The following is a 17,936-nucleotide window of genomic DNA, read 5'->3' on the forward strand; positions in this document are numbered from 1 at the left end:
CCATAGAAGTGCATACCATAAACCCAGGGAGTCAGAATAGATCAATTTAAGAAGCAGAGGCTAACAAGAAGAGTCTCACAAACAATGGGAAGACAAAGAAACAATTCCCAAGTGAAAGGAAAGGAGGAAGCCCCAGAAAGAATGCTAACTGAAAAAGAGGCAAGTCAACTATCAGATACTGAGTTCAAAGCAATGGTTATCAGGAAGCTCACTGAGTTCACAGAGAACTACCAGAAACTACAGGGAAACTACAATGAACTCACTGCAAACTATATCAACATGAAAAAGGAAATAGAAACTATCAGCAAGGGCCAAGAGGAAATGAAGAATACAATTTCTGAATTGAAGAACACAGTAGAAGGAATCAAAAGCAGACTTGATGAAGCAGAGGATTGCATCAGCAAGCTGGAGGACAAAGTAGAAAAAAACACCCAGAAAGAGCAAGAAAAGGAAAAGAGGCTCAGAAAGAATAAAGAGGGATTAAGGGAAATGCAGGACAACATGAAATGTAACAATATCCGTATAATAGGAATACCAGAAGGAGAAGAAGAGCAAGGGATAGAAAACCTGTTTGAAAAAGTAATGATGGAAAATTTTCCTAATCTGATGAGAGAAAAAGTCACCCAAATCCAGGAAACACAGAGAGTCCCAAACAAGAGGAACCCAAAGAGGCCCACTGCAAGACACATCATAATTAAAATGGCAAAATTCCAAGACAAAAAGAGGATCTTAAAGGCAGCAAGGGTGAAACGGGAAGTAACATACAAGGGAGCCCCAATAAGGTTAGCAACTGACTTCTCAATGGAAATGCTCCAAGCCAGAAGATAATGGCAAAAAATATTCCAAGTAATGAGAACCAGAGGCCTGCAACCAAGACTACTTTACCCAGCAAGGCTCTCAGTCAAGATAGAAGGCCAAATAAAGAGTTTCACAGACAAAAGAAGTCTAAAAGAATACACTTCCACCAAACCAGCTCTGCAAGAGATGCTAAAGGGACTGCTTTAAGGAAAGGAAGGAAAAGAGAAAGAGAGAGGAACACAGGTAGGAAAAAATGGCAATGAATAACTACCTATCGATAATAACCTTAAACATAAATAGATTAAATGCTCCAATCAAAAGACATACAATAGCTGAATGGATAAGAAAACATGACCCACACATATGCTGCCTACCAGAGACCCATCTCAGGACAAAAGACCTACACAGACTGAAAGTGAAGGGCTGGAAACAAATTTTCCAAGCAAACAGACAGGAAAAAAAAGCAGGGGTAGCAATACTCATATCAGACAAAATAGACTTCCAAAGAAGGGCCATAAAGAGAGACCCAGAAGGTGACTTCATAATACTCAAAGGAAGAATCCACCAAGAAGACATAAACATTGTAAATATATATGCACCCAACATAGGAGCACCCAAATACATAAAGAAAATCTTGGAGGACTTCAAGAAAGATATTGACAGCAACACAATTATAGTAGGGGACTTTAACACCCCATTATCAAAAATGGACAGGTCTTCCAAACAAAAGATCAACAAAGATATTGTGTCACTTAACAATACCCTAGAGGAAATGGACTTAACTGATATATAGAGAGCTTTTCATCCCAAAGAAGCAAAATACACACTGTTTTCAAATGTACATGGAACATTTTCAAAGATAGACCACATGATAGGACACAAAGCAAGCCTCAACAAATTCAAGAAAATTGAAATCATATCAAGCATTTTCTCTGACCACAAGGGACTGAAACTAGAAACCAACCCCAAAGGAAAAAACCCAAAACACTCAAAATCATGGAGACTGAATAGCATGCTATTAAACAATGAATGGGTCAAGAACGAGATTAGGGAAGAAATCAAAAACTTCCTGGAAACAAATGAAAACGAACTCACAACAACCCAAAACCTATGGGACACAGCAAAGGCAGTCCTGAGAGGGAAGTTCATAGCAATACAGGCCTACCTTAAGAAGTTAGAAACAGTTCAAACAAACAACCTAACCCTACGCCTACAAGAACTGGAGGAACAACAACAAAGACAGCCCAGAGCAAGCAGAAGGAAGGAAATAACCAAGATCAGAGCAGAGTTAAATGACATAGAGACTAAAAGCACAATTGTAAGGATCAATGAATCCAGGAGCTGGTTCTTTGAAAAGATAAACAAAATCAACAAGCCTTTAAGTGGGCTCATCAAGAAAAAAGAGAGAGGATCCAAATAAACACAATTAGAAATGAAAGAGGAGAGATTATGACTGATACCACAGAAACACAAAGGATTGTAAGAAATTATTATGAAGAACTGTATGCCAAGAAATTTGAAAACCTAGGTGAAATGGCGACATTTCTAGAAAAATATAATCTTCCAAAACTGAATGAAGAAGAAGCAGGAAACCTTAACAGACCAATAACAGCAGAGGAAATTGAAGCAGTCATCAAAAAACTCCCAACACACAAAAGCCCTGGACCACATGGTTTCACAGGAGAATTCTACAAAGCATTTAAGGAAGAGCTAACCCCTATCCTTCACAGACTATTCAAAAAAATCCAAACTGATGGAAGACTCCCAAGCTCTTTTTATGAAGCCAGCATCATCCTAATCCCAAAACCAGATAAAGACACAACGAAGAAAGAAAACTTCAGGCCAATATCGCTGATGAACATAGACGCTAAAATTCTCAAGAAAATATTGGCAAACCGCATCCAGCAATATATTAAAAAGATCATATACCATGACCAAGTGGAATTCATCTCAGGGATGCAAGGATGGTACAATATTCACAAATCAATAAACATAATACATCACATAAACAACAGCTAAGACAAAAATCACATGATCATATCAATAGATGCGGAGAAAGCATTTGATAAGATACAGCACCCATTTCTGATAAAAACACTCAGCAAAGTGGGAATAGAGGGAGCATTTCTCAACATAATAAAGGCCATATATGAGAGACCTACAGCCAACATCACACTCAATGGACAAAAAATTAGAGCTTTTCCACTAAGATCAGGAACAAGACAAGGATGCCCTCTCTCACCACTCCTATTCAACATAGTATTGGAAGTCCTAGCCACAGCAATCAGACAACAAGAAGAAATAAAAGGCATCCAAATTGGAAAGGAGGAAATGAAACTGTCACTGTTTGCAGGTGACATGATAGTGTACATGGAAAATCCTATAGACTCCACCAAAAAACTACTCGACCTAATAAATGAATTTGGCAAAACAGCTGGATACAAAGTCAATACTCAGAAATCAAAGGCATTCCTGTATACCAACAACGAAACAGCAGAAACAGAAATCAGGAAAAAAATCCCATTTGATACAGCCACAAGAAAAATAAAGTACCTAGGAATAAACCTAACCAAGGAGGTAAAAGACCTATACTCAGAAAACTACACAACACTGAAGAAAGAAATTAAGGAAGACACAAACAAATGGAAGCATGTACCATGCTCATGGATTGGAAGAATTAACATCATCAAAATGGCCATACTACACAAAGCAATTTATAGATGCAATGCAATCCCTATTAGAGTACCAATGACATATTTCACAGATATAGAACAAACATTTCAGAAATTTATATGGAACCATAAACAACCCTGAATAGCTGCAGCAATTTTGAGGAAGAAGGACAAAGCAGGAGGGATCACAACACCTGATATCAAACTGTATTACAAGGCCACTGTAATCAAAACAGCCTGGTACTGGCATAAAAACAGGCACATAGACCAATGGAACAGAACAGAGAGCCCAGAAATAAACCCAAGTCTTTACGGTCAATTAATATTTGACAAAGGAGGCAGGAGCATAAAATGGAGCAAAAACAGCCTCTTCAACACATAGTGTTAGGAGATCTGGAGAGCTACGTGCAAAAAAATGAAACTCGATCACCAACTTATGCCATACACAAAAATAAACTCAAGATGGATAAAAGACTTACACATAAATCATAACACCATAAAAGTACTAGAGGAAAACATTGACAGGAAAATCTCAGACATGCCACACAGCAACATCCTCACAGACATGTCCCTTAAAGCAAGGGACATAAAGGAAAGAATAAAAATGGGACCTCATCAAAATAAAAAGCTTCTGCATGGTGAAAGAAAACAGCACCAAGTTACAAAGAGAACCAACAGTATGGGAAAACATATTTGCTAACGATACCTCAGACGAGGGCCTGATCTCCAAAATATATAAAGAACTCACACGACTCCACTCCAGGAAGACAAACAACCCAATTAAAAAATGGGAAAAGGACTTGAACAGACACTTCTCCAAGGAAGACATACAGAGGGCCCAGAGACACATGAAAAGATGCTCAGCATCACTAGCCATCAGAGATGCAAATTAAAACCACAGTGAGGTACCAGTTCAAACCGGTCAGAGTGGCCAACATAAACAAATCAAAAAACAAATGTTGAAGAGGATGCGGAGAAAAGGGAACCCTAGTGCACTGTTGGTGAGAATGCAGACTGGTGTGGCCACTGTGGAAAACAGTATGGAATTTCCTCAGAAAACTAAACATGGAACTGCCCTTTGACCCAGCAATTCCGCTGCTGGGATTACACCCTAAGAGCCCTGAAACACCAATCCAAAAGAACCTGTGCACCCCAATGTTCAGAGCAGCACAATTTACAATAGCCAAGTACTGGAAGCAACCTAAGTGCCCATCAGCAAACGAGTGGATCCAAAAACTATGGTACATTTAAACAATGGAATTCTATGCAGAAGACAGAAAGAAGGAGCTTAACCCTTTGCAACAGCATGGATGGAACTGGAGAGCATTATGCTAAGTGAAATAAGCCAGGCAGTGAGGGACAAATACCATATGGTCTCACCTTTAACTGGAACATAATAAATAGAAGAAAAAAGGAAACAAAATACAACCAGAGACATTGAAGTTAAGAACAATCTAACAATGGTCAGGGGGGAGTGGGGAGGGGACAGTGAGGAGAGGGGATTACAGGAACTACTATAAAGGACACATGGACAAAATCAAGGGGGACGGTAGAGGCAGGGGAGGGAGGGGGTTTCAGCTGGGGTGGGGTGGAGGGATGGGGAGAAAAGGCACACAACTGTGACTGAATAAAAATAAAAACTAAAAAAAAATAGGGAAGTCATAAAAGGTCATTTAAATCAACACAAGTAGAGATGAAATATCAGCACTAACCATTTCAAAGCATTTCCAGACGCAAAATGTACAACATTATTGGTTTCTATTCAAAGATGTAGGTATCCTCCTGGGGCGCACGTGTGCACTTTGCTCATGGTCTTCTTTGTGGCCCTATTTTATGTGTGTTTGCTTTTAGTGGTAGGAAAAAAGCGCATGTAGAATAAGTGAATAAAAAATATCCTTAATAAGATTTTTGACATGTGAACCCCAAGTCATCTTAGACTTTCTTGCTCAGGTACATTTCTGGAAATAAAGTTTTTTTTTATTTTTAGGACAGGAGACTTTGGAATGGGCAAGGATATTACTTTGAGACCTTAATTTTACTGTGGCCTTAAGGAAACTAGGTTACTGTGCATTGCACAATGTTCAAATCACAATCCTAAACACAGTTTTGTCTCTAAAACAACCTTCATGAGTGCACTCTTGACCTCCTTGTTCCTCAGGCTGTAGACCAGGGGGTTCAGCATGGGAATGACCATCGTATAGAACACAGATGCGATTTTGTCTGTGTCCATAGAATGGCTGGAGCTGGGCTGTAAGTACATGAAGATGATAGTTCCATAGAAAATGGAGACTGCAGTGAAGTGGGAGGCACAGGTGGACAGAGCCTTCTGATACCCTGAAGATGAGTGCATCTTTAGGATGGTAACAAATATGAATGTATAGGAAATCAAGATAACAAAAAGTGCAAGAGAGATGATGAAGCTCACTACATAAACAAGAACCATCTCACTAACATGTCTATCAGAGCAAGAGAGAACCATGACTGCTGTAACATCACAGAAAAAGTGATGGACCACATTGGACTCACAGAAAGAGAGGCTGAAGGTGTCCACCGTGTGGATGGAGGCATTCAGGAATCCACAGACATAGGAGCCTATGGCCAGACTCGCACACAGACCTGTTGTCATGGTGGTGGTATAATGCAGGGGTTTGCACACTGCTACATAGCGGTCATAGGCCATGGAGGCCAAGAGGTAATTTTCCACAGTGGCAAAGGCTCCAAAAAAGAACATCTGAGCAGCACATGCATTGTAGGAGATGACCTTGTCTCCAGGAAGAAATCCAGCCATGACTGTAGGAGTTACAGCTGAGGAGTAACACAAATCCACCAGAGACAGGTTACTGAGGAAAAAGTACATGGGAGTGTGGAGACGAGAGTCCAAGGGAATCAACACCATAATTCCCAAATTCCCAGTCAAGGTGATGAGGTAGATGACAGTGAACATGATCAAGAGGGGGACCTGCAGCTCTGGGTCATTGGTTAGTCCCAGGAGGATGAACTCTGTCACTTCCGTAGTGTTCTCCATCAGTGTGGAGAATGCTTGGTGGCTAGGAGAACAATGAAACAGTGATAAATAAACTTAAGCTGAGAAGTGTACATACAACATGTAGCATTCCATTATAGCAATGACTTGTATTTCAAGATTCTCCAAGTAAAATGTGGGCTTCATAACAAAACTTAGTGCATTGGTTATACATAAGGTTACATGTTGTCCAATCTGAAGGATCTTTATGGAAAAATTGCCTAATTTTCAAGTTCATAAGTTTGCAAATTGAGATACAGAAAGCTAAATAACTCATTCAATGGCTTGTGCAGTGTGAATGTACCTGTCAATCAACTTTTCCAAAGCCTGGAGAAGGCAAATATTTGCATGTTGCTCACCTATCAGAAACAACTCAAGACACTTTAAAAGTATACACATTATGTTGAAGAACAAAGCAGGAGGGATCACAATACCTGATATCAAACTGTATTACAAGGCCACTGTAATCAAAACAGCCTGGTACTGGCATAAAAACAGGCACATAGACCAATGGAACAGAACAGAGAGCCCAGAAATAAACTCAAGTCTTTACGGTCAATTAATATTTGACAAAGGAGGCAGGAGCATAAAATGGAGCAAAAATAGCCTCTTCAACAAATGGTTTTGGGAGATCTGGACAGCTACATGCAAAAAAATGAAACTCGATCACCAACATACACCATACACAAAAATTAATTCAAGGTGGATAATAGACAAATATAAGTCATAACACCATAAAAGTACTAGAGGAAAACATTGGCAGGAAAATCTGACATTCCACACAGCAACATCCTCACAGACATGTCCCCTCAAACAAAGGACATGAAGGACAGAATAAATAAATGGGACCTCATCAAAATAAAAACTTCTGCATGACTAAAGAAAACAGCAGTAAAATAAAAAGAGAACCAACAGTATGGGAAAACATATTTGCCAATGATACCTCAGACAAGGGTCTGATCTCCAAAAAATATAAAGAACTCACACGACTCCACTCCAGGAAGACAAACAACCCAATTAAAAAATGGGAAAGGACTTGAACAAACACTTCTCCAAGGAAGACATACAGAGGGCCCAGAGACACATGAAAAGATGCTCAGCATCACTAGCCATCAGAGATGCAAATTAAAACCACAGTGAGGTACCAGTTCAAACCGGTCAGAGTGGCCAACATAAACAAATCAAAAAACAAGTGTTGGAGAGGATGCGGAGAAAAGGGAACCCTAGTGCACTGTTGGTGGGAATGCAGACTGGTGTGGCCACTGTGGAAAACAGTATGGAATTTCCTCAGAAAACTAAACATGGAACTGCCCTTTGACCCAGCAATTCCGCTGCTGGGATTATACCCTAAGAGCCCTGAAACACCAATCCAAAAGAACCTATGCATCCCAATGTTCATAGCAGCACAATTTACAATAGCCAAGTACTGGAAGCAACCTCAGTGCCCATCAGCAAATGAGTGGATCAAAATACTATGGTATATTTACACAATGGAATTCTATGCAGCAGAGAGAAAGAAGGAGCTCATACTCTTTGCAACAGCATGGATGGAAAAGGAGAGAATTATGCTAAGTGAAATAAGCCAGGCAGTGAGGGACAAATAGCATAGGATCTCACCTTTAACTGGAACATAATCAAGAGAAGAAAAAAGCAAACAAAATATAACCAGAGACATTGAAGTTAAGAATGATCTAACAATAGCCAGAGAGGAGGGGGGAAGGGATAGTGCGGAGAGGGGTTCTCAGGAACTACTACTATAAGGACACATGGACAAAATCAAGGGGGAGGGTGGGAGCAGGGGAGGGAGGTGGGTTTCATTGGGATAGGGTGGGGGGGTGAGGAGAAAATGCAGACAACTGTGATTGAACAACAATAAAATAATTTAAAAGTTAAAAAATAAAAATAAAATGTATATACATTATATCCTCTTACAAACATTATGTTTATTTTGTTATTATATCCATTTAAATTAGGACACACAAGAGGCTGAGTAATTTTTTATATCAAAACACATATTAATTGACAAGCCATGCTTTGGATCCAGGCAGACCCTTGAATCCACACTGAGTGATTCGTAACTCCGATGGTCCAATTATTGTATTTAATTAATACAAAGTTTAAAGTCTTAAAGCCTTCCCCTTCACTTTGCCTTTTCTCACACCTTGGCTCCACTGAGATTTTCTGTGTCTCCAGTTCCTTGTTTCACCCATAGTATTGTCTGCTCCAGCAATTCCATGTGAGCCATTATTTTGTTTAAAGTTTCCTTGAAATCCATGTTTTAGCTTGAATAATCCCTTTTCTTAAACTCATTCTTTCTCCCATTTCTCTCATCTCAAAGCAGAATCACAGAGATCAGGGTTGAAAGTTCCTGGTTTATGGGCTGTCTTTAGCCTATAGATCTATTTTGGTGGCAAACACTGGGTTATAGAATATTTTATTTGAGTCTGTTCTGTGTAGGAACAGTATTTTAAATCCTTTTTTATTTCAATTTGAAAGGTATCCATCTTCTGCTAACTACTAACATCTTTGTCCTAAAATTTTTTAAAAATCTCCTTTTCAAAAATTTGATTAAATGTATTGGGTGACACTAGTTAATGAAATTATATAGGTTTCAAGTGTACAATTCTATAATGCATCATCAGTATATTGCATTGTGCATATACCACCTGAAGTCAAGACTCCTTCTATCATCTATCTATCTATCTATCTATCTATCTATCTATCTATCATCTATGTATCATCTATCATCTATCTATCATCTATCTATCTATCACCTATCTGTCTCTAGCCTCCTTTATTATTTTCTACCCCCTCCTAAAACTTTTGCAACTTCACTTCCAAGCCTATCCTGTGATGACACTACGTTTGCCAACCTTAACACACATGACCACTTTTAGCACGTAATATGTTCTATGACGAGTAAGGCTTTGTAAGTACGTGTGTATATGTAAGGTAGGCAGAATTATTATTCCTACTTTACAAATAAGGAAATCCAGGGTTTGGGAAGTCATAGAATGCTCTAAAATGACACAGCTTGTAGAAGAAAGAGGCAAGATTCAAGAGTTAAATCCAATTTTTATCTAATCAAAAGGCTATGTTTGTAGCCATTCACTGTCTACTTATGTAGATGAGCTAGTAATAAGAAGCAAGCAATTACAGGGGAAAGTTTCTATGTAGTGTGGGTCTTGTCAGTTCATACTAGGCACTTTTCTAGTTTAAAAATCATTTCACTCTTTTGCTTTGCTTATTTATTAGTTTTTTCTTATTTTATTTTATATTTTAAATTTTATTTTTCAATTACAGTTTACATTGTAAAGTACATCATTCTTTCTTCTTGGAACTCCAACGAGAGGGTCAACATTTGGTGAGCAAGATCAAATTATCACTTGATCAATCACAGAATCATCTATGTGATTTTCTTGGTTCATTCCTTTAGGAAAGCAGAGAGATGTTTCACAAGTCTCAGTAAACTCTCTACTGACACAAAGTTTGACACATATACTCCAGTCTCACCTTAGTACTTTAGAAAAACTTGAAAATACCTCTTTTTCCTTTCAAATAACTCAAAGTATAGCTCTCCCACTTGCATGAATAACACTTCTTGCTAAAAATGTTCATGGTTTATAGATGCTTACCTGTCTGCTGTGTGTCAGAGAAAAAACAGTCAATTCTGAATAGTGAGACTGAAGTCAGGATATCAGCTGTAGAATATGCATGAATACGATAGAGTTACTGTCTCTCAGGTTGCGGTCATAAGGTTCCAAATCGCTAAAGCAGCAAAGCTACCACGCATTCTCCCTCTGTCCTTAGCAGAGTCACTTGCCTCCTTACTTATTGTAAAATAAACACAGTAATATTTCCTCTGACTCCAAATTCACAGAACTGTGTCTGTAAATAGCAAATAAGAGAAAACTTGTAAAACATCTTAATAAGAGATTCTTATTTTAAAGTCCACCCATGCAATTTTTATCTTCTGGTGCTTTTCCTGACTATGGTCACAGGCTCATACCCAATCCTAGGTTAAGGCCTCTGCATACTAACAAGTGTCAATATTCAGATTAATAAATGATCACCCAATGGGTTCAGCGTGTGTGGATGGTGCATCTAAAATGATGTCACCTTCAGTCATGTTGGGATTTCCAAAGCCAATGCACAGGGATATGGAATTAGAGAGACATGGAGCACTCTGGGAGTTTCTCCTGTGAGAGCATCCATAGCCCCTCTTCCCACTTTCCTAGGAGAGAAGCAATTAAACCGCCCATGGGGACGTGCTGGTTATTTTCATTGTTTTCTACATGTGTGTTTTTCTATTATCTTTTCTTGTGGGTTTTTTTTGGCCAATTTATAATTAATGTAGAATTTCCATACTGTAATGCCCACAATTTCACGTATAGTTCTAAGAATTTTGTCCAATTGGTATTCAAGGAACCACTACTACTTACTTAAACAAATTCCTATGATCTTCTTTGCTAAACCTTTTCTCCCATCCACTGCCACTTGCAACCAATGACCAGTTTTACCCAACTAATTTTGCCTTTGTAAGAAAGTCCTTAACACTAATCCTAGACTAAATACTCTTTGAGTCTGTCTTTCACTTAGCATTGAGGTCCATCCACATTATTAGCTGTGTCATAGTGAAATATTTTTTATTGCAGAGCAGTATTCTATTATATAGATATGACAGATCATTTATTCTACTCCTCACTCCAACCATCTCTCCCACCTAAAGCAGGAGGAGAAAAATGGAGAAACACTTGCTAAATTCCCCGTACAGAAGCACAGGCTCACTACAACACCGAGACCTGATCACAAGATTATATACTGTTTCCTCTCCCCCGCACCACACACCACATTACTTGAGGACTATTTATAGGAGTTTCTTTTACCTGGTACATCATATCTACCCATTAAGAAAAGAAATTACAGTGTATACCAAAAAGAAGAAACACAATTTGAAGAGACACCTGAAGTGGACATGATAAGGCCATTGGAATTACTCAGATCAGGAATTTAAAATAACTATGATTAATATGCTAAGGGCTCTAATAGGTGAAGTAGAGAGCATGCAAGGACAGATGGGCAATGTAAGCAAAAGAGATAGAAATCACAATAAAGAAATGCTAGACTGACATTACTAAACTTCAACACTGACTATAAAGCTACATAATCAAGACAATGTGGTATTGGTGAAAGAATACACACATAGATCAATGGAACACAACAGAGAGCTCAGAAATAGACCTAGGGTCAACTGAAGTTTGACAAAGGAGCAAAAGCAATACATTAGCACCACTTCTTTTCAACAAATGATGCCGGAACAAGTGGATGTCCACAAGCAAAAAAAATGTATCTAGACACAAACTTCACATCCTTGATAAAAGCTAACTTTAAATGTATCATAGACCTAAATGTAAACTATAAAATGATGAAACTCAGAAAAAAAGAAAAAACCAAGATGATCTTTGATATGGTGATGACTTTGTAGATACAACAACGAAGGCATAATGCATGAAAGAAATAATTAAAGTTAGACTTCATTAATATTAAAAAGTTCTCTGTGGAAAACACTGTCAAATAAATGGGCAGACGAGCCACAAATGTGCAGAAAATATTTGCAAACGACATATCTGATAATGGACTGTCATCTTAAATACACAAAGAACTCTTAAAACTTAACAATAAAAAACAAACAAACAACTTGATATAAAAGAGGCCCAAGACTTTAACAGACACCTCACCAAAGAAAATATACAGAAGACAAATAAGAATTTAAAAAACTGACCCTCATCATATACCAGCTGACTCTCTATATACCTATTAAATGTGCAATTTTCAGAACATTGACAACACCATATGCTGCTGAAGGTGTATAGCAAAAGGAACTTATATTCATTATCGGTTGGAATGGAACAGTGGAAGACAGTTTGCAGGTTTCTTTTAAAAATAGCCATACGCTTATCATACAATCCAGCAATTGTCCCCCTTGGTATTTACCCAAATGAGTTGAAAACTTACATTCATACAAACCCCTGAACATGAATGTTTACAGCACCTTTCTTCATAATCTCCCAAACTGGAGGCGACCAAGATGTTCTTCATTGGGTCAATGGATAAATAAACTGTGGTACAATCATTTAGTACTAAAAACAAAATGATCTATCAAGCCATGAAAAGACATGGAGGGACTTTAAATGCATATTACTACACAAGAGAAACCAATCTTAAAAGCCTACATACTGTATGATGCCAACTATATGACATTCTGGTAAAGGTAAAACTACAGACATGACAAAAAGTTCAGTAATTGCTGTGGGTTTTGGGAGCAAGGGCTGACTAGACAGAGCACAGAGAATTTCAGAGCAGTGAAAATACTCTGTACGATATTATAATGATGGATTCAATTCACTACACATTTATCCAAACCCATAGTATGTACAAAACCAAGAAAGAACCCTGAGGTAAACTAAGAAATTTGGGTGGTTGTTTTATCCTTTTGTAAACTGTAATGTGAACATGATTCTACAAAATGACTCAGTCAAGACAGTAACGTTAATTCATTTAGGATGTGATATTTATGTGTTTCTCAATAAAATATGCCAAAAGAGTACATACTGTTATTTAAAAGTACATGATTCATTTCTCCTCTTCAAAATCTTAGAACAATTATTCAATAAAAGAAATAATTATGATTGGACAAAGGTTTATCTTTAATATTTTAATTCACTTCTAAATTATTTTAATTAAAAACTAGCAACACTCTGTTTTCCTCTGACAAATTTCCTACTCCAATGTGAATTCACACATGGGGCACAAATATGTGCCTTTGGTCATCAGCTCATTTGTGCCCCTGTTTAACATATATGTTTGCACTGGCATGTGGTAGAGAAAATGTAAGTGGAAGAAGTAAACAAATCAAATATCATTAGTAACTTTTGACAAGGAGGTCCCAAAATTTCTAATGCTTTCCCTTAACCATCCCCATTCACGTTTTGTATTTCTGAATATGTTTCCTTTTTACTACATAAAAACTTTTGAAAAGATAAGGATGCCATCTCAGGAGTTAAAGGCAATGGGGCTTAAAAAGTAAGTTAATGATGGGAAAGTCTGAGAGACATTAAATAATGGTATTGTGCACACTACAAGGTCAGAATCCCAACCCTGCAGAAAACTGTGCCTTCTCAACCACCTTCTTGAATGAACTCTTGACCTCCTTGTTCCTCAGGCTGTAGACCACTGGGTTCAGCATGGGGATGACCATAGAATAGAAGACAGAAGCCATCTTGTCTGTGTCCATGGAATGATTGGAGCTGGGCCGTAAGTACATGAAGATGACTGTTCCATAGAATATGGAAACTGTAGTGAGGTGAGATGCACAAGTGGACAAAGCCTTCTGGTGCCCCTGAGCTGAGTGCATCTTCAAGACAGTGACCAATATGAATAGATAGGAGACCAATATAACCAGGAGAGCAAAGAAGACATTAAAGCTTGACAGAAAAACAAGAAACACCTCACTCGTGTGTGTATCTGAGCAAGAGAGAGCCATGACAGCAGGAACATCACAGAAAAAGTGATGGACCAGATTAGACTTACAAAAGAAAAGGCTGAATATGTCCCCAACATGGAAAGAGGCATTCAGGAACCCACAGACATAGGAGCCTATGACCAGATGAGCACACACACTTGTCGTCATGGTGGTGGTGTAATGCAGGGGTTTGCACACTGCTGCACAGCGGTCATAGGCCATGGAGGCCAAGAGGTAATTTTCCACAGTGGCAAAGACTACAAAAAAGAACATCTGAGCAGCACACGCATTGTAGGAGATGACCTTATTGCCTATGAGTAACCCAGCCATGACTTTGGGAGTGACAGCCGAGGAGTAAGCAAAGTCCACCAGAGACAGGTTACTGAGGAAAAAGTACATGGGAGAGTGGAGACGAGAGTCCAAGAGAATCAACACAATCATCCCCAGGTTCCCAACCACGCTGATGAGATAGATGACAGTGAACATGATCAAGAGGGGGACCTGCAGCTCTGGGGCATTGGTTAGTCCAAGGAGGAGGAAGTGTGTCACTTCTGTCCTGTTCTCCATCAGTGCTGTTTGGGAGTCATGAGATGTCCTGTAGCAGGGAGAGATAAAGGAAAACCATGACCAGCACAAAGAAAATTGCAGTGAAGGTAAAATGTATAAATACCATGTGCATTGTTTCATCAATAATATGTACTTTAAAATTATCTTGATCTAACATTCAGAGCTTTACACATAAAAGTGTGTATACAACAGGTAATATTATTATTTTTGTTTTACCATTAAAATTAAGAATCTGAGAGGTTAAGTGATATCCTACAGTTATACAACTGGCATAAAGAAGATTCAAGACTCAAGGCTGAAAACCAGTTTCATCCCAATCAAATTCTGTGTGCAATTGGCTGCTCTGCTCTCAGAATATTTAAAGGTGCCAGTAATAATAAAAATGATGGTGTGGGGAAAAGGTTGAACTACAGGTGAATTGTACTAATTCATCTACTTTCCTTTGTAGTTTAACAAATGATCACTTCACACTTATGCTTTTGTTTAACCTCCAGTAGGAAACAAATTACTAGTACACAAGATGAACTTACAACCCTATCCAATCATTTATTTTTGTTTTTAATTCATCTTCTTCAGGGAAGCGCAGGAAATTTCATAAATACCATTAAACTCCTCACTAATGGAAGTTTTGATATTTATACTCCAGCCTCAACCCACTATTTTTTTAAAAGTTCAAAACATTTGTTTTTGTGCTGAAACAACTCATGGTATATAGCTTCACTAATAGTGTACATGGAAGTTAGCTTACCTGGCTCCTTGAAGAGGAGGGACAGCCAATTCCTGAATAGTGAGTGTGAATTCAGAAACTCAGCCTTAAAATAATGCATAAATAGGGATAAGCAAGCTATATTTTAGGAGTGATCGAAAGGTCCCAATTCTCTGAGACAGAGAAAGATAGAGGGGAAAAAACACTAACAAGGACCCACAACCCCAGGCTCAAGTCCTGAATACACCATGAATTCTTATTGTGACCTCGGAGGAATCCATTACCTTCTCCTTATATGTAAAATAAACATAATAAAGTTACTCCTCCTACATAATCTATGGGATTTTGTCTATAAAGAGCAATTAAGGGAAATTGTAGAAAACAACTGAGGAAATGTGTACAATTTTAAAGTCACTCAATATATAATTTTTATCTTCAGGTGGTTTTCTTGGCCATGGTTGCAGGTTTCCTTTCAGGAGATGGAAAGCCCATGTTTAATGACAACTATTATCATTCAGAGTAATGTATGGTGGTCAAAGAATCCAGCATGCAGTCTCGTCCCTCTAAAATGAAATGTGGAGCATTGTAGGTGTTTGAGAGAACAATGAAGGGAGCCAGGAGTAAATTATAGAGATATGGAGCTCTCTGGGAATGTGTCCCATGACAACACCCATAGTTCCTCATCCCACCTTCTTAGGGAAGAAGCAATTAAACTGCCTATGGGGACCTGACTGCACAGCGAGTGTGCATCATGTTTTGACATTACTCATTGTTTTTCTTTTTTTAATTTTCTAAATGGATAACTTACAAACGGTAAGATCCACACATTTGTGTGTGTGTGTGTGTGTAGTTCTAATAATTTGGTCAAATGTGTATGGTTATGTAACTACTACCTGAATCAAGATAATAGAACATTTCCATCATGTATGCAAAAGCATAAGTTTCTTTGTGGTCAGCTCCTTCTCCTATCCGATGCCCCTGCGTACCATTTGACTGTTTTGTATGTGTAACTGCTTTTGCAAGAATGCCCTGTAATTCTAGCATGTGAATGACCTGTACTCAGAAAATTATAAGGCACAGATGAAAGAAATTGAAGAAGATACAAATAAGTGGAAGCACATACAGTGTTCATTGATAGGAAGAATTAACATCATTAAAATGTCCATGTCACCCATACCTCAACATAGTAAACACCATATATGAGAAACCTACAGCCAATATCATACTCAATGGGCAAAAACTAAGGTTTCCTCCTAAGATCAGAAATAAGACGAGGAGATCCACTTTTACCACTTCTATTCAACATAACATTGGAAGTTCTAGCCACTGTGATCAGACAAGGAAAAAAATAAAAGGCATCCTATTTGGAAAGGAGGAAGTAAAACTGTCATTATTCACAGATGACATGATAGTATACAGAGAAAACCCTATTCCATCCACCAAAAAAACTACTCCTAATGAGTGAGTTTGAAAAAACAGTAGGATACAAAGTCAATATTCAGAAATCAAAGACATTTTTGTACACTAACAATGAAATATCAGGCACAGAAATTAGGAAAAAAAAACATTTACTATAGCAACAAGAAAAATAAAGTACCTAGGAGTACACTTAACCAAGGAGGTAAAAGACCTGTACTCAGAAATACATAACACTGAAGAAAGAAATTAAGGAAGGCACAAATAAATGAAAGCATATACCATGTTCATGTTTTGGAAGAATTAACATCTTAAAAATGTCCATACTACTCAACTCATAACACAATCTTTATTAAAATACAAATGACATATTTAATAGATGTAGAACATATATCTCAAAAGTTTATATGGAACCATAAATGACCCCAAATAGCTGCATCAATTTTGACACAGAACAAAGTAGGAGGAATCACAATAACTGAAATCAAACTATATTATAAGAGCACTGTAATCAGAACAGTCTGGTACTAGCATCAGTACAGACACAGATCAAAGGAACAGAATAGAGAGCCCAAAAATAAACCCATGTCTCTCTGGTCAATTAATATTTGACAAAGGGAGCCGATGCATAAAATGAAGAAAAAATATCCTCTTCAACAAATGGTGTTGGGAAATCAGGACCAATACATTCAAAACAAACAAAAAAAAACAAACAAAAAAAGAAACTAGACCACTAACTTACAACATACAGCAAAGTAAAGTCAAGGCTGATAAAAGGCTTCAACATAAGTCATCACACTATAAAAGTGCTAGAGAAAAACATAGGCAGGAAAATTTCACATATCTGATACAGCAATATTTTCACTGATGTGTCCCCTAGGGCAAAGGATATCAAGGAAAGAATAAACAAATGGGACTTCATCAAAATAAAAAGCTTCTTTACAGCTAAAGAAAGCATCAGCAAAATGAAAGGGAACTAACATTATGGGAAAACGTATTTCCCAATGCTACCCCGGGCAAGGCCTTGATCTCCAAAGTATACAAAGCACTCACATGACTCCACATCAAGAAGATAAACAATCCAATTAAAAAATGGGCAAAGGACCTGAACAGACACTTCTCTAAGGAGAACATACAGAGGGCCCAAAGTCACAGGAAAAAATGCTCAACATCACTAGCCATTAGAGAGATGCAAATTAAAGCCACAATGAGATACCACTTCACACCAGTCAC

General features: G+C 38.0%; 2 protein-coding genes across 2 annotated transcripts; both read right to left on the reverse strand.

The window, feature by feature from the left end:
• Positions 1–5,556: 5,556 nt before the first annotated feature.
• Positions 5,557–10,471, reverse strand: LOC128780987 (olfactory receptor 5B3). Its single transcript, XM_053924936.1, has 2 exons — positions 10,128–10,471; positions 5,557–6,517 (listed from the first exon to the last, which is right to left on the reverse strand). Exon 2 carries the CDS (start codon positions 6,493–6,495, stop codon positions 5,557–5,559), a length of 939 nt encoding a protein of 312 aa, XP_053780911.1. The 5' UTR covers positions 6,496–6,517; positions 10,128–10,471.
• A 3,165-nt stretch (positions 10,472–13,636) lies between these two features.
• Positions 13,637–14,606, reverse strand: LOC128780994 (olfactory receptor 5B2-like). The gene has a single exon (XM_053924995.2). The coding sequence runs from the start codon at positions 14,579–14,581 to the stop codon at positions 13,637–13,639; it is 945 nt and encodes a 314-aa protein (XP_053780970.1). The 5' UTR covers positions 14,582–14,606.
• Positions 14,607–17,936: the final 3,330 nt, after the last annotated feature.

The sequence above is a fragment of the Desmodus rotundus genome, chromosome 5 (assembly GCF_022682495.2).
Source record: "Desmodus rotundus isolate HL8 chromosome 5, HLdesRot8A.1, whole genome shotgun sequence".
Lineage (NCBI taxonomy): Eukaryota > Metazoa > Chordata > Mammalia > Chiroptera > Phyllostomidae > Desmodus > Desmodus rotundus.